Source organism: Ranitomeya imitator, chromosome 7 (assembly GCF_032444005.1).
Source record: "Ranitomeya imitator isolate aRanImi1 chromosome 7, aRanImi1.pri, whole genome shotgun sequence".
Taxonomy (NCBI): domain Eukaryota; kingdom Metazoa; phylum Chordata; class Amphibia; order Anura; family Dendrobatidae; genus Ranitomeya; species Ranitomeya imitator.
Window position 1 is genome coordinate 43,571,353 of NC_091288.1, and position 23,016 is coordinate 43,594,368.

Genomic DNA, 23,016 nt, shown 5'->3' on the forward strand with positions numbered 1-23,016 from the left:
CGATGCCTGTCTGCGGTCACTCCTTCCACTAGGCCTCCACTGACCACACCACTGCTGCCCGTGTAACCCTGGAACCAATTTAAAATTGCCTACAGCCAGCCCAATTTTTTTATTTTAGGCCTTCGATGCCTGTCTGCGGTACATTCTTTCAACTACTACTACACTGACCAGGGCACTGCTGCCCAAGTACCCCTGGAACCAATTTAAAATTGCCTACAGCCATGTGTTATTATTTTAGGCCTTCGATGCCTGTCTGCGGTCACTCCTTCCACTAGGCCTCCACTGACCACACCACTGCTGCCCGTGTAACCCTGGAACCAATTTAAAATTGCCTACAGCCATGTGTTATTATTTTAGGCCTTCGATGCCTGTCTGCGGTCACTCCTTCCACTAGGCCTCCACTGACCACACCACTGCTGCCCGTGTAACCCTGGAACCAATTTAAAATTGCCTACAGCCAGCCCAATTTTTTTATTTTAGGCCTTCGATGCCTGTCTGCGGTACATTCTTTCAACTACTACTACACTGACCAGGGCACTGCTGCCAAGTACCCCTGGAACCAATTTAAAATTGCCTACAGCCATGTGTTAATATTTTAGGCCTTCGATGCCTGTCTGCGGTCACTCCTTCCACTAGGCCTCCACTGACCACACCACTGCTGCCCGTGTAACCCTGGAACCAATTTAAAATTGCCTACAGCCATGTGTTATTATTTTAGGCCTTCGATGCCTGTCTGCGGTCACTCCTTCCACTAGGCCTCCACTGACCACACCACTGCTGCCCGTGTAACCCTGGAACCAATTTAAAATTGCCTACAGCCAGCCCAATTTTTTTATTTTAGGCCTTCGATGCCTGTCTGCGGTACATTCTTTCAACTACTACTACACTGACCAGGGCACTGCTGCCCAAGTACCCCTGGAACCAATTTAAAATTGCCTACAGCCATGTGTTAATATTTTAGGCCTTCGATGCCTGTCTGCGGTCACTCCTTCCACTAGGCCTCCACTGACCACACCACTGCTGCCCGTGTAACCCTGGAACCAATTTAAAATTGCCTACAGCCATGTGTTATTATTTTAGGCCTTCGATGCCTGTCTGCGGTCACTCCTTCCACTAGGCCTCCACTGACCACACCACTGCTGCCCGTGTAACCCTGGAACCAATTTAAAATTGCCTACAGCCAGCCCAATTTTTTTATTTTAGGCCTTCGATGCCTGTCTGCGGTACATTCTTTCAACTACTACTACACTGACCAGGGCACTGCTGCCCAAGTACCCCTGGAACCAATTTAAAATTGCCTACAGCCATGTGTTAATATTTTAGGCCTTCGATGCCTGTCTGCGGTCACTCCTTCCACTAGGCCTCCACTGACCACACCACTGCTGCCCGTGTAACCCTGGAACCAATTTAAAATTGCCTACAGCCATGTGTTATTATTTTAGGCCTTCGATGCCTGTCTGCGGTCACTCCTTCCACTAGGCCTCCACTGACCTGTCTACTGCGGCCCGTGTACCCCTTGAACCAACCTAATAAAATATTTAAAAAATTAATTTGATTATAAAAAATAAGATCGTGTTGAGATCTCAAATGCAGACATTTTAACATTAAAAACAAACACACAACAAAAATCTGGAACTGTACTAAAAAGGTCCACCAGCTACAATTACTTTCTCCTGCAAGAAGTTAACTGAAAGGTTTTTTTGGAGTTGTTAACACAGATATGGCATCCACCGAGTGTTGTCCTGTCGCGTCTCCTTTAAATTATTTCCAATAAGATGTTAAACTATTAATTTAATAAAATCAATAATTAAAAAAATAATTGAGTAAGTCAAAAGCACATTGCAAATAAACATTAATTACAAATCAAGAAGCATGGCGCGTCCGAGGGTGAGTAGATACCGAATAAGAATATAATCACCCTCGGGCGCGCAATGCTTATTTACAACAGCCTTCCTTCCTAAGAATCAGCCCTTCCGTGGTGTAGAGAGAGGTTGTTGTTACACTCCAAGGTGTTCCCCAGGTTGCCTTTCCTGAGCTTCGATCTTCCGGCTCTCGTTTACTAGCTGTTGGAAACTACGCTGCATTAGGCCTACAAATTGTGTATGGGTGAAACAGTGGCGCATCTGCGGTCCCTCCTTCCACTAGGCCTCCACTGACCTGTCTACTGCTGCCCGTGTACCCCTTGAACCAACATCTTAAAATAAAAAAATAATTATTTTGATTATAAAAAATAAGATCGTGTTGAGATCTCAAATGCAGACATTTTAACATTAAAAACAAACACACAACAAAAATCTGGAACTGTACTAAAAGGTCCACCAGCTACAATTACTTTCTCCTGCAAGAAGTTAACTGAAAGGTTTTTTTGGAGTTGTTAACACAGATATGGCATCCACCGAGTGTTGTCCTGTCGCGTCTCCTTTAAATTATTTCCAATAAGATGTTAAACTATTAATTTAATAAAATCAATAATTAAAAAAATAATTGAGTAAGTCAAAAGCACATTGCAAATAAACATTAATTACAAATCAAGAAGCATGGCGCGTCCGAGGGTGAGTAGATACCGAATAAGAATATAATCACCCTCGGGCGCGCAATGCTTATTTACAACAGCCTTCCTTCCTAAGAATCAGCCCTTCCGTGGTGTAGAGAGAGGTTGTTGTTACACTCCAAGGTGTTCCCCAGGTTGCCTTTCCTGAGCTTCGATCTTCATGCTCTCGTTTAGTAGGTGTCGGAAAGTAGGCTGCATTAGGCCTAAAAAATGGGGAATGGGGTGGAGAGAGATGGTGTGTTACACTCCAAGGTGTTCTCCAGGTTTCCTCGCCATTGCTTCGATCTTCCGACTCTCGTTTAGTAGTTGTAGAAAACTACACTGCATTAGGCCTACAAAATGGGTATCGGGTGGAGAGAGATGGTGTGTTACACTCCAAGGTGTTCCCCAGGTTTCCTTGCCATTGCTTCGGTCTTCCGACTCTCGTTTAGTAGTTGTAGAAAAGTACACAGCATTAGGCCTACAAAATGGGTATGGGGTGGAGAGAGATGGTGTGTTACACTCCAAGGTGTTCCCCAGGTTGCCTTTCCTGAGCTTCTATCTTCAGGCTCTCATTAAATTGTGGTTAAATGGAACAACTGCATTTGGCGTACTAGTTGGTTTGGGGCCTACTATCGGTGTCTGCCACTCCTTGCTGTTCTCCTGGTTTCCTGTCCTGAAATTCCATTTTCAGCCTCTCGTTAAGTAGTTGTTAATGTTAGACTGCATTTGGCCTACTAGTTGGGTTGGGGCCTACTATCGGTGTCTGCCACTCCTTGCTGTTCTCCTCCACTGAACAAAGCTGTGCCGCCTGTTTACTACGGTTGCCAATTTTGAACTGCATTTCGACTACTTACTGATTTGGCCCTACTCTCTGTGTCAGCCTCTCATTCCAGTTGTCCTCCACTGCAATGCCCCCTGGTTATTCCTGTGTTACCAATTTTGAACTGCATTTAGCCCACTTTCTTCTTTGGGCCTATATCTGTGTTTCCACTTCATCGTGCCCATTGCCCAGCCAGTGATAGATGAGTCTGCTGGTACATTGACCCATAACGCAACATTCCCCGTGCACGCTACACAACAACATTGTGACCCTGCTGAAAGTCAGGTTGCTCTTCCCGCATACCATACCACCTTACACGGGGACAAAGAGGAAGGTGCAGATGAAAGTGCAGGTTCCTTCATCAGGTGGGGGGAGGAATACTAGTTGGCGACGTCACTGGCACAGGGCCTCTCATAGTACGCAAAAGTGTTGCTGCCGGTGGGAGGCGCCCCCGCCGTGCAAACACACCGCTGTACTTTGAGGGGCCCTGTGCCAGTGCCAATGCCAACGAGTGGGCCCCCCCTGCTTGCTCAGGATCACAGCACTTGCAAAGTTGAAATACTTACCTCTCCCTGCTCCACTGCCGTGACGTGGTCCAGATTTACTGGGCCCACTAATTACTTGAACCAGCCCTACCCCCCACAACTTTAGCCAAATGACCCCCAATTTCAAATGCCTTCCAATTATTTTAAGGTAAATTACGCTTGACAAGCTTCATTAAGAAGAATGGATGGTTTTGACATTAAAATGGGCACTCTAGGTGTTTTCCTGGCCCCCACTCACTGCCGACTATGCTGCCCCATTGACTTGCATTGGGTTTCGTGTTTCGGTCGATCCCGACTTTACGTCATAATCGGCCGATTTCACTCGACCCGACTTTGGACATAGTCGGGTTTCGCAAAACCCGGCTCGACTCTAAAAAGGTCAAGGTCGCTCAACTCTAGTCACCTGCCGTTCGCCATGATTTGTTAATAGAAACACTACATACAAGGGTTGATTTTTGCAGTGCGTCGCTCCATGTGACCTATTTTGATCGCTCTGATTGGCTGAGATGACAAAGATGGCGCCGGCTTTTTTTTATCACGAAACCATGCCTCTCGGCGTTATGATTGGTTGGGGTTGCAGAGTTTTGATTGGTAGCGCATAGTCTGACGTAGACTACTTTGGTCTTTTTGATTGGTTGAGAGGACAAAGATGGCGCCGGTTGTTTATTCACGAAACCACGCCTCCTGCTGCTGCTATGGCTGTGTGATTGGCTGGGGCTGGAGAAACGTGTATGTGACAGAGAGGACCCAGAGGAGAACCGGAATCCTTGAACCGGAGAGGACACCGCAGACGGTCCCGGTGCACGGGCATTGACGGGACTGTGCTGGGTGTGCGGCAGCGCCATCTAGAGGTGATATTACGGGAGCTCCCGACGTCTATCCCAAGATGCGGCTCCTCCGGGCCCTCATGAGAAGCGCCCCCCTCACCAGCAGCGGCACCCCCACTCTGGTGGACTACTACTCCAAGTTCTCCCCATCCCCCCTGTCCATGAAGCAGTTCCTGGACTTTGGTGAGTTCATTCATTGCACTGGAGCCCAGTGTCTGCCTGCAGGGCAAATGAAGCCTGTTCAGTCCTTGTCCACAGGGGGCAGCGTCTGCTGTGCTCCAGGCTGGGGCAGAAGGGCCACATACCCCTGCTCCTCTGTTATTCCTCCTGGCAGCAAATAAACAACTGGGTGTTACTATTCCCCACGTCAAAGGGGTGTGTCCCTACATAGTCTGATAATTCTAGCAGCTCATTGGTCAGCAGCATTCTGTGTCGCTACATCCCCTCCCCCAACTGGTAACATGCAGCTGTCAGATTGCCCCTACATCTCCAGGAATACGACAATGCAGATATATGAGAAACGCTCATCTAGGATTGTTACTAATGTCATTGGCATATTATTATTATAACGCCATTTATTCCACAGAGCTTTACATGTGAGGAGGGGTCTACATATCAAAAACAATGATCATGACTGGTACAGGAGGAGAGGACCCTGCCCGCGAGGGCTCACAGTCTACAGGGGATGGGTGAGGATACAGTAGGTGAGGGCAGAGCTGGTCATTGTTTAGTGGATCGGTGGTTACTGCAGGTTATAGGCTTGTCGGAAGAGGTCGGTCTTCAGGTTCCCTTGGAAGGTTTCCGTGGTAGGCGAGAGTCTGATATGTTGGGGTACAGAGTTCCAGAGTAGGGGGATGCAATCTTATTAGTGGGGGGGGGGCTACTTTACTTGTATCACCCCTATTATTTAAATGGGAAAATGGGGCAAAGGCTCTTAATGCTTCATAATAAGAATGAGCCCCTGCCGCTCCTGCATCTCCATTCTTCATCAATTCGATGTGTCCCATTAAACTATGTGACATCAGTGTCCTTCTGTGCAGCAGCACACCATTATCCAGAAGGGCAATGTAACAGCAAGCTACTATTGTGGTGATACACTTCCAGGGGGAACAACGGAGGGATTAATAGTAAGACGCAGAGTTGTAAGGACCCAAGGTTCCAGGACTGCTATTTCATAGGGAATGATCGTATCGATAGAAGAGGTGACGGCTCCTTTATGAACCTGCGGAGACTTACAATCGCCTCACATAGGTGATCACTGGACATCTGACCACTGCTGATTATCTAGAGGCCGAGGTCCCTCCTCCTCCTTAGTTTTTAAGCAATCTGACCTCATCCAGTAAACCATTGTCCAATTGACAATTTATACATTTTTGGGCCTGATGTGATTTCTGCCAAGCTGCTCCTCCGCTCTCTTCTGTCATCACTGAACCAATGCTGCTCTAAGGAATCGCCGCGTCCTACAGTCTGGCTGCTAGGACTGCACTGTATAGCCTATAGAAAAGCCGCGGAGACACCATCACGTGTTTCTCAACGCAAGCAATAAATAGCCAGGTCTTTCACCGGGAAGGAACAACCACGGGAAGGGCAGCATCCAAAAAGGAAAACCACCTATGCCAAAACATGGTATCCATCCACAGACAGCTGTTTCGGGGTATTTGCCCCTCATCAGTGTGGAGTAGGAAACTGGCTATTAGGAGCAGTGCCTAGTAAAAGGACTATAAACATAAGGATGAATGACCTCGGGGAGATCAAAACAATGATGAGGTCAGTCATCCTTAGGTTTATTGTACTGTATAGCCATCGGTATCGCTGGCGGCCCAGACTGCCTCGTTCATGGTGTAGTGGCCATTCTCGAGTTCTGCAGCTCAGTTCCAATACTGCAGGATCTGCAGTAACCAAGAACGGCTTCTTCCAAGTGCATTGTCACGCCCCCACTGCACTTCCAGCTTGATTTGCATATGTCACCTGTGCTAGTTTTCACAGGACTGGTACATCGTATCTTTACAAAATGAATGGTTTTTATTGAGGGACAAGATGAGCTCCTACATAGCCGTACCACTACTTTCAAAGGTAAAAATGTGCTGAATATTCCCTTTTAAGTGAATGGAATCTGCTGTAGTCTCCTACACAGCCAGGTGGTCGGGACTGCACCAGCGCTGCGTCCCCTTCATTCTTTGGATCAATAGAGTTTAGAACCCCCCACCTCATGATCATTAGATCTAGATGGGAATAATACCCCTATAAAGGGAACTGTCAGCAGGATTGTGCTCAGTAACCTACAGACCGTGTCAGGTCAGCACCATTATACTGATTACAATGATACCTGGTGATGAAATCAGTCTTGTGGTTGTTGTTTTCTATTCGCCACGACAGCACCCACTAGAGAGAGGGGATCCGCCCCTAGGAACAGGAAACCTACAGAGAGATAAAAGGGGCGGCCCCCCCTCGCTCCTCAGTTGGTTTCCTGTTCCTAGATGGAGACCCACAGAGAAGACTCTATGGATAGGAAGAGGAAGACCTGCCTGGACTACCGCCTGTACGACTCTGCTGAGCGGCAGGGGTTCCAGAAGCAGGTAGACAGAGTCGGGGGAATGATCCTGCGGGCTCCCCCCTCATCTGGTGCGGCTGACAGGCAGCCTGAAGTTATCCAACGGTCTCCCTGCTGGGACACCGTTGTGGAGACGCCGACAGTGCGGGTACCTGGTGCGACGTCCTCCGGTGTGCGTCTGAGCAGCGGTGAGACGGTTACACGATACGAGGCCCTCCTGTCCCTCCAAGGTAAGAGGTGACATGGTGGGATGCAGCAGGCAGCGGCGTCTCCCGGCATACAGGACGCGGGCGCATGCGCAGTAGCATCGGCGTCCCGGAAATGGAGAGGAACTTCCGGGGCACGGTGTTGGAGGTCATTTCCGGGGGAACCGCCATATTGGATTCCCCCATGCGGTGCCATTACTCTAAACGCCGGATCTGTAAGTAAAAAAAAAAAAAAAGTGGAGACAAAGCAAGGGGTGTGTACATTACTACACTATAAAGTGTAGTCAGTTAAGGCAGTCAGTGTGCCATTATGTCGTCCCAAGAGGAGGTCAGGGTGCACCCTATGGAAGAGCCATTAGTCCCTAGTGGTGAAGCCAGGAAAAGGAATAGTGGACACTCTAAAATAAGTGACTCCACTGATAAATCAGGAAGAAAATCCTCCCGTTCCACACCCCAAGCTAAGGCATCTCCGCAGCCGGTATAAATATTACGCTGGGTGAGTGCGTATATAGCTTCACTGAAGCTTATATTGATTCCTTTGCTTATATTATTTCTAGGCAAAGAGGACGGGGAAGAGTAAGCACAAACAATGTGCCATATGTACCGAACCCCTGCCTGACTCCTATCTTAAAAGTCTGTGTCAGGCATGTATAGACAACACCTTACGGCAGGAGGAATCGGTTAAAATGAATGAGATACGTCTCATAATTCGGGAAGAACTCCAGTCGTTGGGAGGTGGTTCTACTTCTTCAGTAAATATGGAGAAACGAAGGAGAAAAACATCCTCTCCTAGAGCTGACACATCAGCGGAGAGTGGGGAGGTCGACTCTGATATTTCTCAGCAATCTAATTCCTCAGAGGAAGAGGACTTCGTCTGTTTTCCAACTGAGGGCATAAACAACCTAGTAAAATCAGTGAGCAATACGATGGGGGTGTCTGAATCAAAAGAACCCCAGACGCCACAAGAAGTTATGTTCGCTGGTCTTTCTCAGAAGAAAGGCCACGTATTTCCAATAAATCAGGCCATAAAAGATCTCGTTAAAAAAGAATGGAGTAGAGGTCAAAAGGGGTTGGTCCCAATATCCTGTAAAAGGCGCTACCCCTTTGATGATGAGGATTTGAATACCTGGGCCAAGATACCAAAAGTCGATGCGGCAGTTGCGTCTACATCTCGACGTTTCTCCTTACCAGTGGAGGATGCAGGTTCCTTATCAGATCCTATGGACCGGAAATCAGACGCACTCCTTAAAAAATCGTGGGAGGCCTGTGTCACGGCATTCAAGCCGGCTATTTCAGCCACATGTACTGGCAGATCAATGCTAGTCTGGCTGGATCAGCTGGATCAGAAGATTAAAAGTGGCGTATCTAGAGAAAAATTAAGGGCATCTATCCCTTTGATTAAAGGTGCTGCGGCTTTTATTTCAGATGCCTCAATTGATTCCCTCCGCCTGGCGGCCAGAACAGCTAATCTCGCTAATACGGCTCGGCGGGCTTTATGGTTAAAAAACTGGAAGGGGGATGCCCAGTCAAGATCCAAATTATGTTCCATACCCTGTCAGGGTGAGTACCTGTTTGGCACAGTCCTTGATGATATTCTCACTAAGGCGGGCGAGAGGAAGAAAGGATTCCCTAATCCCTTTATTCCGTCTTACAGAAGGGCGTTCAGGAAGCCACCATTCGGAAGAAAGGGAGGCTTCAGAGACAGGTGGAATAATAAGGATTTCAAACAAAAAGGAAATCTGTTTAATAAACGCCCCTTCAAGCCAACCGATAAATTCCATCAGTGATATTTCTCCGGTGGGGGGAAGACTAAAACAATTCAGTCATCAATGGAAAGAAATAACAACTAATCAATGGGCTATTAAATTAACATCCTCAGGCCTCACACTAGACTTTATTAAAACTCCTCCGGATTCTTTCCTTCTTACCACCTTAAGATCCAAGCCTCAGCAAGAGGCACTTGAAACCGAGGTTAAAACCCTCCTACGCAAACATGTCCTAGTAGAGGTTCCATCTTCCCAGATAGGGAGAGGTTTTTACTCTCCCTTGTTCCTGATTAGTAAGCCGGATGGCTCTTTCAGAACTATAATCAATTTGAGGAAGCTGAATTCCTTTATAAAACCTAAAACATTCAAAATGGAATCCATTCGTTCAGCTATAAAAAATCTATTTCCAAATTGTTACATGGTAGTATTGGATCTAAAAGATGCTTACTACCATATTCCCATTCATAATTCACACCAACAATTTCTTCGGGTAGCAGTTTGTATAGAGGGGCAAATTCGTCATTTACAATATAGAGCAATGCCCTTCGGGTTATCTATGGCCCCAAGGATTTTTACTAAGTTACTATCAGAAGTAATGTCCTTTTTACGGGTAAAGGATACTTTGGTCATTCCATATCTAGATGACCTGTTGATTGTAGGAAAGAGCCCCCTACAGTGTGAGCAGAGATTACGGGAAGTAGTCATATCCTTACAATCCCTGGGTTGGCTGGTTAATTGGGAAAAATCTAGACTTCAGCCTGTAACGTGTCAGAAATTCCTTGGGCTCCTTCTGGATTCCGTTGACCAGATTTGTAAACTGCCTGAGGATAAGAAATTCTCCATAGTTGATAGGGTGTCCTCAGCAATAAAAAGACGTAGTATGTCACTAAGACAGGTCATGTCATTGCTAGGCTCTCTAACATCGTGCATTCCTGCGGTACAGTGGGCACAGTTCCATACTAGGCAGCTACAAAAATTTGTATTGGAGGAGGACATTAAGAATAGAGGATGTCTGGATAGAACAGTTTTTCTAACATCGGAAGTATTACACTCCCTTAGGTGGTGGTTGGATCAGAATAATCTTTCAAAGGGGGTTCTATGGGTAATCACTCCTTTTAGTGTTGTGACCACAAAGTGCTAGTCCTGAAGGCTGGGGGGCACATTTTCAGGATCAATGGGTTCAGGATCTTTGGTCCAGCTCAGATCTTAATAATTCCTCGAATGTCAAGGAGTTGAGGGCGGTATATTACTCCCTTCTCCACTTTCTTCCCCAGCTCAGCGGCTCTCATACAAGAGTATTCTCCGACAACACCACTGCGGTGGCGTATCTGAACCATCAGAGAGGTACAAGGTCGGACAAACTCAGGGAGGTGGCATCAGAAATCATGGATTTAGCCGAAGGTCATCTACTACTCACTATCGGCAGTACATATCAGAGGCACAGACAACTTTCGTGCCGATTTCCTGAGCCGTCATACTCTTCATCAAGGGGAATGGATGCTGAGCAGGAAGATTTTCAAGGCAATAACAGCTCGATGGGGTGTTCCTCAAATAGACTTGTTTGCCACAAGAGCCAACCGTCAAGTCAAGATGTTTGCCTCTCTAAACAGGGAGGACAAGCCAGACATACTCGATGCCCTCCAGACGCCATGGACATTCGATCTGGCCTATGCTTTCCCTCCATGGAATCTATTACCTATAGTAATAAGAAAAATAAGGGAGGAGGGCGCAAAAGTTCTGTTGATAGCCCCATTTTGGCCCAAGAGGCCATGGTTCTCATGGCTGAGGGCGATGTCAGTGTCAGATCCATGGATTCTGCCTCAGTCCAAGGACCTGCTCTCTCAGGGTCCATTCCTCCATCCTCAGGCAAAGGGCATGAACTTAACTGCCTGGAGTTTGAGAGGCGGTTACTAAATCTCAGGGGGTTTTCTAATGGGTTAATCGATACTCTTATGAAGAGCAGAAAACCTTCAACTACCAGGATTTATGTTAGAATTTGGAGGAAATTCCTTCAATTTCATACTACACCATTTTCCTCTGAGATTCCTATATTTCAAATGTTAGAATTTCTACAAAAAGGGCTGGAATTAGGGCTCTCCGTGAGCACTCTGAAGGTGCAGGTTTCAGCATTAGGAGCTCTTTTTAATCATGACATTGCAGGAAATAAATGGATATCCCGGTTTATATCCGCTTGTGAAAGATCAAAACCAATTAACATTCCTCGGGTTCCTCAGTGGGATCTTTCGATAGTTTTGAATGCATTAACACAACCACCTTTTGAGCCTCTCCATACAGCCTCACTAAAGAACATTTCTTTGAAGACTGTTTTGCTAGTGGCATTAGTCTCTGCCAGAAGAGTGAGCGATCTACATGCATTATCTATAGATCCTCCCTTTTTAACGGTAACATCAGATAGGATACCGTATATACTCGAGTATAAGCCGACCCGAGTATAAGCCGACCCCCCCTAATTTTGCCACAAAAAACTGGGAAAACTTATTGACTCGAGTATAAGCCTAGGGTGGAAATGCAGCATTTACCGGTGAATTTCAAAAATAAAAATAGATCATTATTTCCCCATAGCTGTGCCATATAGTGCTCTACACCGTTCATTATTTCCCCATAGCTGTGCCCCATATAGTGCTCTGCACCGTTCATTGTGCCCCATAGCTGTGCCATATACGGTGCTCTGCACCGTTCATTGTGCCCCATTGCTGTGCCATATACAGTGCTCTGCACCGTTCATTGTGCCCCATTGCTGTGCCATATACGGTGCTCTGCACCGTTCATTGTGCCCCATTGCTGTGCCATATACAGTGCTCTGCACCATTCATTGTGCCCCATATCTGTGCCCATATACGGTGCTCTGCTCCGTTCATTGTGCCCCATTGCTGTGCCATATACGGTGCTCTGCACCGTTCATTGTGCCCCATATCTGTGCCCATATACGGTGCTCTGCACCGTTCATTGTGCCCCATTGCTGTGCCATATACGGTGCTCTGCACCGTTCATTGTGCCCCATTGCTGTGCCCATATACGGTGCTCTGCACCGTTCATTGTGCCCCATTGCTGTGCCATATACGGTGCTTTGCACCGTTCATTGTGCCCCATTGCTGTGCCATATACGGTGCTCTGCACCGTTCATTGTGCCCCATAGAAATCTCTGCCGCCGCTGCTGCAATAAAAAAAAAAACCACATACTCACCTCCCTTGATTGCAGCTCCCGGCGTCTCGTTCCGGCGCCTCCATCTTCCCGGCGTCTCTGCTCTGACTGATCAGGCAGAGGGCGCCGCGCACACTGTATGCGTCATCGCGCCCTCTGCCTGAACAGTCAGAGCGCAGACGCCGGGAAGATGGAGGCGCCGGCCGGGAAGATGGAGCGGCGCCCGGCGGCTGGAACGAGGACAGGTGAATATGCTATACTTACCTAGTCCTGGCGATCCTCGCGCTGTCCCTCTGCCTGGTCTTCGGTGCCGCAGCTCTTCCTGTCAGCGGTCACCGGCACCGCTGATTAGAGAAATGAATAGGCGGCTCCGCCCCTATGGGAGGTGGAGCCGCTTATTCATATCTCTAATGAGCGGTCCCACGTGACCGCTGAAGAGGGGAAGAAGCTGCAGCACAGAAGACCGTGGGACGGCAGGGACAGCGCGAGGATCGCTGGGACTAGGTAAGTATACCTCAGCGCCCTCACCCGCCGACCCTGCCACCCACATTGACTCGAGTATAAGCCGAGAGGGGCACTTTCAGCCCAAAAATTTGGGCTGAAAATCTCGGCTTATACTCGAGTATATACGGTACTTTTAAAAACAGATCCTTGTTATCTCCCTAAGGTGGCTTCTACCTTTCATAGATCCCAGGAGATCTTGTTACCCACCTTTTATGAGAACCACTCAACTCCAGAAGAAGAAAGACTTCACACCCTAGATGTAAAAAGGTCTGTCCTAGCCTATTTAGAGAGAACTAGGGACTGGAGGAAGAGTAGGGCTCTCTTTGTGTCTTTCCAGGGTAAAACCAAGGGTGCCGGAGTCACAAAGAACACATTATCTCGCTGGATCAGAGAGGCCATAATCCTGGCGTATAAAGCTGGAGGGAAAGATCCTCCAATGCATGTAGGAGCACACTCTACAAGAGCCTTGTCGACTTCCTGGGCAGAAAGGGCGAATGTGCCAATAGACCTTATATGTAAGGCTGCAACTTGGTCTTCACCAAATACCTTCTATAAGCATTATAGATTAGATCTATCCTCTGCTTCTGATCTAACTTTTGGTGTATCGGTCCTTGACTCAGTAAACCCACCCAGTCTATAGTCTCTGCAATTCTCTCTAGTGGGTGCTGTCGTGGCGAATAGAAAATACCGGATTACGTACCGGTAATGCTCTTTTATAGAGCCCACGACAGCACCCGTTCACATCCCTCCCTTTTCTGTATATAGTTGCACATGGTGCTTGTTTGGTGAGGTGTAAATATTAGAAAGATATAATATGAGGTTGTAAATATGTGTATATATGTATATACCTGAACCTGTTAACTAAAACTTGGCGGCGGTTCCTCCTATTCTCTGTAAAACAACTGAGGAGCGAGGGGGGGGCCGCCCCTTTTATCTCTCTGTAGGTTTCCTGTTCCTAGGGGCGGATCCCCTCTCTCTAGTGGGTGCTGTCGTGGGCTCTATAAAAGAGCATTACCGGTACGTAATCCGGTATTTCATCTTGATTTTCAGTTAATGATATGTTCGTGCTCCGAGGCGGAGCTGTGGGGGTCTTCATGTGGTGATCTGATTAGATATTCATAATGCAGACTGCTGACTGGTCACTGATCGATCACTGACCTGCCCCCTTAGTTTACATACTGCTTATGTTATAGTTTGAAAAAAAAAAAAAAAAAAAAATTACATTCATTATGCAGGTGCCGGCGTCGTCTCCTGTGCTGCAGAATGATTGCATCTAGAATATCCATGTTTTTATTTTATTTAGTGATATAAATTCCTTGAGGGGGGAAAAAAAAAATTCTGCCTCAAAATGGCGCCAGCTGCACCAGCGCAGTAGCCTAATTTGGAATGCGATAGATGCTACTGTGCAGGCGCCACCTCCTGTGCCATGTTGGTAGATGGAAAAAAAAATTGTCTCCACCAAGATGGGACCTGCTGCACGCGCACTAGCATCTGTCGCATTCCGAATTATGCTACTGGCGCCATTTTGAGGAAGGTTTTTTTTTTTTTCCCCTCAAGCAATTTATATCACTAAATAAAATTAAAAACATGGATATTCTAGATGCAATCATTCTGCAGCACAGGGGACGCCGCCGGCGCCTGCATAATGAATGTAATTTTTTTTTCTTTTTCAAACCATAATATATGAAGTATGCAAACTAGGAGGCAGGTCAGTGAGGGAGCAGTGACCTGTCTGCATTATGAATACCTAATCAGAGCACCACATGAAGACCCCCACACAGCTCCGCCCCGGAGCACGAGCAGATCATTAACTCATAACTGAAAAGATCAAACAACAATCACAAGAATGATTTCATCACCAGGTATCTGTGTAATCGGTGTAACGGCGCCGACCTGACACTGTCTGTAGGTTACTGAGCACCATCCTGCTGACAGGTTCCCTTTAAGAAAAACCATAATTTTGTTCATAGGGGAGAACATCTCTATTCATACAACTGAGGAATGAGAGCGTGTAGGTAGCAATGTGGGGGACATGATAGAATGCTGTATATGGCGGTCCCAGTCACTATTTCGGCAGCTCCTTCCTATATTCCTGCCTCTGTTACCGTTGACCTGCAGTCTGGCCCTTCACCCCGACCGTCCTGTTGTGCTGGTTCATTGCTGCAGTAACATAATGAGCTGCCATGTGATCACCTATTATTCTGTGAGTGAATGGCCGCTGTGGTCAGAATAGAGCAGGCTCAGTCCTGGGCTTATAAATAGCCGGCAATGTCACCTTCATCTTATGCCTCAAGGGTAAGAAGCCAGCAGTGTCTGTGTGCCCGCGCTCTTCTATTGGGGGCTGGGCACAATATTAGTATAAAGTGACAATGAGCATTTAGGTCCTATAGAACGCATCATCTTGTTACTAAATAAGTGGAGAAATCTGCAAATACATGGCTCTACTTGTGTTTTGTTTTTTGTTTTTTTCGTTTTTAAAGACTCTATTCGGCACCTGTCATTTTGGGGTTGAGAAGTGTGGTGGTCTGTCACCTCTCAGGTACCGGCAGAAAGTATCACTATTGAGACCTACTGGGCATGTGCATGATGCTTGCCAGCCGTCTACGAGATTTTGCAGTTGACAGACGCCACATCAGGTCACATCTCTCAAATTTTGACGCAGAAGCCCTTTCATTCACAATTTTAAAGCTTCAGAGCTGAAATCTCCCAACTTTCAAAGCTTTGTCTGGTGATTTTGCTTTCTGGGAAGCGTCCTCTTTACTCCAGACATTGTACAGTAATGATGTAGGACTCCCAGCCTACTGACTGTTTCCAATACCCAAAAGAATTGTGTCTTCAGCTCTGGACTACTAGAGAACATTAAACATGAACCTGTGAGAGATTAGGTTACACACCAACTTGGCCCACGCATCATTAAGATTTCCAATTTATTGTGCTGGATACTGGAGGGTCACCGTGGATGCGGCAGGTCTGGATTTTTTGAGATGGTCATGTGATGGTTGCGTTAGTTATCACTTGGCACTGCGATATATTTAGTATAATGTGGCCAAATATACCTCTTATAAGTGGCACATGATTGACTTTTAAAGGGGTTTGTACCAACAGGACGGTGTTGTTCAGAAGGACACTCGTAAAGGACCTGATCACAGGGATCCAGAGGCTTCTACTTGTAACATTCAGTGTAAATAGTAGGAGCCCAATCAATTCAATATATCATCTCGTTGAGTCCTCCATACCAAGGAAAACTTTCTGCTTTGCTCTCCATGATGGCTGGTAGAGCGGGGACCCAAGTGTTAAACTTCCCCTCTATAACGTGCAGAGAGGACATAGTGGTTCCCCTGATTCACCGCTCTTATGTCTTCCACGTTGGTAGAAGCTGAATGCACTGAAGCAAAGACTTGGATACATTTGATTTCTGGTTTATATATTGAATATTTTGTTACTGACTTTCTCTGCAGGGTCGGTGAATGCCTGTGAAAAGACGTCCTTCATATTTCTCCGGCAAGAGCTGCCCGTACGGTTGGCAAATATAATGAAAGAAATTAGTTTGCTTCCTGACAACCTCCTGAAGATGCCTTCTATCAAACTGGTGCAGAGCTGGTAAGACGATCTCTACGGTCTGACGGCAAGTCTTCCCCCGTACGCTCTATAAATGTGAAGACCTTTTATACTTTTACCTGCTAATCTGGATTTACTGATAATCTGGCAGTGGAGGAAAAATATCCGTGGCCGGTAAATATTGTAAATTGGCTACGTGGCCTTTTGGAGTTACAGAATAATCCCTGGGGCCCTGCTCTTTAGGCTATGTTCACACTTTGCGGATTCCACTGCGGAATTTTCCGCAGCGGAATTCCAAAATCCGCAGTGAAAACCCGTCGCAGTTTTTACTGCAGATTTATCACGGTTTTTACTGCGGTTTCTTATGCGAATTTTCATCTGCATTTTCCTATTGGAGCAGGTGAAAATCCGCAGTAAAGAAGTGACATGCTGCGGAATGTAATCCGCTGCGTTTCCGCGCGTTTTTTTCCGCAGCATATGCACAGCGTTTTTTGTTTCCCATAGGTTTACATTGTACTGTAAACTCATGGGAAACTGCTGCGGATCCGCAGCGGTCAAATCCGCTGCGGATACGCAGCAAAATCCGCAAAGTGTGAACATAGCCTCACTCTCTGGGTTTATGGTTTTGTACATGGACACTATTTCGTGGGATCTATTACAAAATCTGAAACTCATGACATCAGTGTGAACAGATGATTTGACTTTTTTTGTCTGTAGCTCCTGTCGGATTAGGGTGGTGGAGGAGGAATCCTCTGTGTGTGATCTAGTGGTAGTGTTAAGTCTGCCAAACTGTCTGATGTGGGCAAAATCGGCCAATCATCTTATACGTGCGGTGCCACCTGAGGCTATATCTACAAAGAGCTTTTTAGGAGCCTTTCTGCTCTAAGACCCGTTTGGGAAAACTCTTCCTTTTCAATTGTACGATAAATCTACTTTGTTGCTTACAGCAGTATTTTTTTTCTTTCTGAAGTGGATTTGGAAAACCCTTCTTTGAAGTGGATTCTGATGGAATCTACTCCAAATGAGGCACTGTCACATCCAAAGGATGCAAGAAGCCCTTCAGGAAAAAGCTCTTTAGGATATGTACATACAACGTCTTTTTCATGTTTGTTTTGCCTTGAACCTGCCTGATAAAGCGCTCAATAAAATTTAAAAAGAATGAACGTATACTCGGTGATGTCAAAATGACTTGCTGCGCACATGTTCCAGCTCTTTTAACTTCTTTTAATTGTTTCAGGCTTCAAAGGCCGCAAGCAATCACTTGGGTACATTTCATTTGTGGTTTATGGTTTTGAATATTTTTTAATTACTTTCTCTGAAGGGTCATGAAATGCCTGTGAAAAGACATAATTTTATATTTCTCTATTTCAGAATTTTTATAGTGTACGTGGTCATCTTTCCCGTACAGACAGGTTTTGGTGAGGCAGCGAGCCATTCCCTTAGGCTACTTTCACACTAGCGTCGGATTCGGCCCGTCGCATTGCGTCGGGCCGAGATTCTGACGCTAGCGTTTGATGCGCCGCACAACGGGTGCAGCGGATGCATTTCTCCGGCGCATCCGCTGCCCCATTGTGAGGTGCGGGGAGGTGGGGGCGGAGTTCCGGAAGCGCATGCGCGGTCGGAAAAAGCGGTCCGTCGGCAGTAAAAAACGTTACATTCAACGCTTTTTGCTTCCGGCGGTCTGCCACAACACGGCGCAACCGCACGACGGTTGCGACGTGTGTCAATACGTCGCAATGCGTCGATAATGTTACTCTATGGGGCAAAAACGCATCCTGCAAACAACTTTGCAGGATGCGTTTTTTCCCCTAAACGACGCATTGCGACGTTTTTTTTAAAAAAAAACGCTAGTGTGAAAGTAGCCTTACAGGCAGGTTTTGGTAAGGCAGCGAGCCATTCCCTTACAGGCAGGTTTTGGTGAGGCAGCGAGCCATTCCCTTACAGGCAGGTTTTGGTGAGGCAGCGAGCCATTCCCTTACAGGCAGGTTTTGGTGAGACAGCGAGCCATTCCGTTACAGGCAGGTTTTGGTGAGGCAGCGAGCCATTCCCGTACTGGCATTGCCATGGGTTTACCACGACAGAGAGGAGCCAGAAGACCGCAGCGTCTAATTTCTCCTACTCCTGCACTGATTAGAAGCACTTCACCTTCATATTAAATAATGCAGGTTTATTTTAGCAGTTTGAGGGTTAATCTGCTCAGTTGAGAGCTCTTGGAAGTTTTCCTGCATTAAGGCTCTCAGCTGTTCACTGTTAGCTACTCCCTTCTCCTAAATTATCTGGGCCCTGGCAAGCACTCATTGCCAGAGATGGCTTCATGCAGCATGGTTAGGAGATGGTGGTTTGTTGTTGTTGTTTTGAGAAGGCGTTTGGATTTATCTGCAACTGTTGCTAGGTTTTGGTTGCGTGCTAATTCCCCTCCTTCTCCTACTTTGCTGTTATCCCATCCTCCACTCCTCGGTGTTTACCTCTGTTGTTTGTGAGAGTATATTTGTATGTTTGGTATTTTCCGTTACCCCTGTTTGTACTACCTTGTTGTTCTGGTTGGTGTATCATGGTACACTTCTACTCCCCTCTTCCCTGGGTGGGGAAATGGTACAGACTGAGGGCGGATTAAAAGCTAAGGCAAGGTATGTGGCCCTGGCGTCTTCACCTTCAGAAGTAATCCAGGAACAGGGTGTGCTGGGCGCCCCTAGCATTAGGGACAGGGAAGGAGCCCCTGGTCCCGGGACACCCGACAACAGGGTGGTGACAAGCACGTTTTGGTGGGGCAGGGAGCCTTTTCCTACAGCTTGCCTGGACATTATATTGTCCATTTATCCTGTCACCGATCTAGTTTATGTGACTGATGTTGCATTACTGCTCAAAAATTTTCAAGGGTGCAAAATATTCCCTGACCAGCGTGCAAACTGAGTCTAATTAATTTGTCCTATAGGAAATCTGCTCCCATCTTACTTATACAACCTGCAACCCAAAATTGTCATTTGTGTTAGTAAAACTAGAATTACCGGTAAGTCTTCATAAATTCACATGTAATTATAGAAGTTAACTGAAATGGGTCATCTCCGCTTTCCCGTGTCCGGGCTCTTCTTCCATTCTTTATCTTTTTACTGAAGACTATGTCCAGGATCACGTGTCCTTAGATGACATTCAGGGCTCCCTAAATGGTCAGGTGAGAGGTTGGTGATATTTAGGATCACAAATTTCACCTTGTGGGTAATAGAAATTCTAAAATCTAAATGCTTTACGCTGTCACAAATTCAGTTTCTTCAGAATATTTAAGCTAGCACTCTGCATCTATAGAGACGATTCTTTAGCAGACATCTTTGTTTTGCAGGTATGTTCAGAGCTTCCAGGAGATAGTTGATTTTAAAGACAGAAATACGGACGATCCGGACACAGTCAGGCAGTAAGTATGCCGTGGTTTTATTTATTTATTTATTTATTTTTGTAAAATTATTATTTATTTATTTTCTAATTTGTTTCCTCCAAAAGCAGCACCACTCGTTAAGGGCTCTAGCGCTAATCCGGGTTAAAAGCATCCAGTATAGAGAGTCCAGGACTTTGCACAATGAGGGTCCGACCACAAGGGCTCGTACAGCATGAGGAGGATTAAAAAACAAACTATAAAGAAATCTTGTAATTTTCACACTGGATCGTGGAGCTATTTTAGACTCCTACTTCCTGTTCTGTACAGAAGACTTTTCAGCAGCCTCCTTATCATCAGAGGCAGGATCACATTGATGGGTAACACCTCTTGGTCATCTGAGTAGTTCCCAATCAGGGACCCGCTCTATGAGCCTGCATTAGTAGATTACATAGGCAGCTATTCATCTGAATGGTAACCATGTAATACTACATTTTCGCAGCAGTGGATATTGTGAGACAAGCTGTTTAATTGTTTCATGCTTTTCTGATATACAGTACAGACCAAAAGTTTGGACACACCTTCTCATTTAAAGATTTTTCTGTATTTTCATGACTATGAAAATTGTACATTCACACTGAAGGCATCAAAACTATGAATTAACACATGTGGAATTATATACTTCACACTTTTTTGTTAAACAACTGAAAATATGTCTTCTATTCTAGGTTCTTTAAAGTAGCCACCTTTTGCTTTGATGACTGCTTTGCACACTCTTGACATTCTCTTGATGAGCTTCAAGAGGTAGTCACCGGGAATGGTTTTCACTTCACAGGTGTGCCCTGTCAGGTTTAATAAGTGGGATTTCTTGCCTTATAAATGGGGTTGGGACCATCAGTTGTGTTGTGCAGAAGTCTGGTGGATACACAGCTGATAGTCCTACTGAATAGACTGTTACAATTTGTTTTTTTTTGTAAATTCTTTATTTTCAAGTTTAAACATAACAGTTAAACACAACATTGTTTCATAGATGCATCTTATAAAGCATTGCTTAGGGGTTCGTTTAAAACGGAAAGCGAGGGGAGAGAGAAGGGAAATAGTGGTTGGGGGGGAAGGAAAGTAACGAAAAGAAAAAGGGGATACACAATAATAAACAGTATCAACAACATCTACACAAGCATTTAATGGGTCTACTTAGAGGGGAAAAAAAAAGAAAAGAAACATAGTTGGGCTGTTCAGGGCAAAGCAATAAGACCAGATATGTTAGTATAGATGCTTTCAAGTAAGGGGAGGCTTCAAGCAGCACTAAATTCCTCTCAAAGAGTATTACCTTCAAGGTATTTAACCCAAGGGGTCCAGGTCGACACATAAGAACTATGATTAAAGATCTCCCAACTAGATAACTCCTCCAGACGGGAGATATGAGTTACCTTAACGTGCCATTCCTCCATTGTGGGGGGAGCTACATCCTTCCAATGTGTCGCTATTAGATGTTTCGCAGCACTTAACGTCAATGGGAGGAGACCATGTTTTTTTGGTAAGAAATCTTTTGACGGGCATGAAAGGAGAACCTCCGTGACCTTGAGGTTCGTTTTTATCAGTTGTAATTTTTTGAGAACTGACTCCACCCCATCCCCAAAATTTCTTAGTTTAGGACAGTCCCAGAATATATGTGAATGATGGCCTCCAGGGTTAAGGCATCTCCAACAAGTATCATCGGTAAGACCCATATGATGGAGCCTTGCTGGAGTCAGATGCCACCTGGTTAGTATTTTATAGGAATTTTAATGTAGGAGTACACATCTGGAAAATCCCCGGGCATTAAACAATATTCTAAATATTTGGTCTTCCGTGAATGTAACGTTAAAGGGAACCTGTCACCCCGTTTTTTGAGATTGAGCTATAAATACTGTTAAATAGGGCCTGCGCTGTGTGTTACTATAGTGTATGTAGTGTACCCCGATTCCCCACCTATGCTGAGAAATAACTTACCAAAGTCGCCGTTTTCGCCTGTCAATCAGGCTGGTCAGGTCGGGAGGGCGTGGTGACATCGCTGGTTCTTCCTCAGCTTTACGTTGGTGGCGTAGTGGTGAACAAGCAGCGCGCGATCTGCGCTGTCATCCCTTTCGTCGGTGGGGGCGGCCATCTTCCTGGGGCCGCGCATGCGCAGATCGAGTGCTCTGCTGCACGGGGCTTCAGGAAAATGGCCGCGGGATGCCGCGCGTGCGCATTAGAGATCGCGGCGGCCATTTTCCCAAAGCCGAGATGCAAACTCGGCTTTGGGAAAATGGCCGCCGCGATCTCTAATGCGCACGCGCGGCATCCCGCGGCCATTTTCCTGAAGCCCCGTGCAGCAGAGCACTCGATCTGCGCACGCGCGGCCCCAGGAAGATGGCCGCCCCCACCGACAAAAGGGATGACAGCGCAGATCGCGCGCTGCTTGTTCACCACTACGCCACTACGCCACCAACGTAAAGCTGAGGAAGAACCAGCGCTGTGAACACGCCCTCCCGACCTGACCAGCCTGATTGACAGGCGAAAACGGCGACTTTGGTAAGTTATTTCTCAGCATAGGTGGGGAATCGGGGTACACTACATACACTATAGTAACACACAGCGCAGGCCCTATTTATCAGTATTTATAGCTCAATCTCAAAAAACGGGGTGACAGGTTCCCTTTAAGCTCTATTTCCCAGTAATAGATAAACGCGGGTTTAAAACCTGTGTTCGGAGAAATAAGATGTGAATACGGCATAAAAAGTTTTGTCGCGGGGGTGGGAGTTTAGTCATAATATCCAGCCAGGACCAATTAGATTTAGTCGGAAATTTTTGTTTAAATTGTAGGAGTGTACGCCGAATGTGTTGGCTTTGGAGAAAATTTGTAGGGCGAGCTGTTGCACCTGATGGCCAAACCCCTCCTTGTAATATTCTATTACCAAAAAAGCTGCTTAACGTTTCTCTTGGTAGGGTAGACCACAACCTATACGGATCTTGAAAATCTGAGTCTATCAAATAAGGTATTGAGCCAATCGGTGTTAATGCAGAGGGAAAAGTATCCTCCGGGAGTTCCCTGATCACCAATCTTTTAATCCGCAATGTAGCTAAAGTTATCTCCTCTAACCTGGGAGTGCTTGGTGGTGTAGTTCTAGTCCATAGACTGTTAGCTGCTTTTTCCTTGC

The 23,016-nt window shown here is 46.2% G+C and overlaps 1 protein-coding gene across 3 annotated transcripts in view; it reads left to right on the plus strand.

The window, feature by feature from the left end:
• Positions 1-4,593: 4,593 nt before the first annotated feature.
• PDK1 (pyruvate dehydrogenase kinase 1) overlaps positions 4,594-23,016 on the plus strand; it is a 45,612-nt gene continuing 27,189 nt past the window's right edge. Inside the window, exons 1-3 of one of the 3 annotated variants that reach the window (XM_069733152.1) lie at positions 4,594-4,908; positions 16,374-16,515; positions 19,808-19,879. In XM_069733152.1, the coding sequence (XP_069589253.1) occupies positions 4,785-4,908; positions 16,374-16,515; positions 19,808-19,879 (338 nt within the window). In that variant the 5' untranslated portion in view covers positions 4,594-4,784. Of the gene's footprint in view, positions 4,909-13,804; positions 13,933-16,373; positions 16,516-19,807; positions 19,880-23,016 lie in introns of those variants that run through there. The other 2 variants (XM_069733155.1, XM_069733153.1) reach the window with 2 other exon arrangements.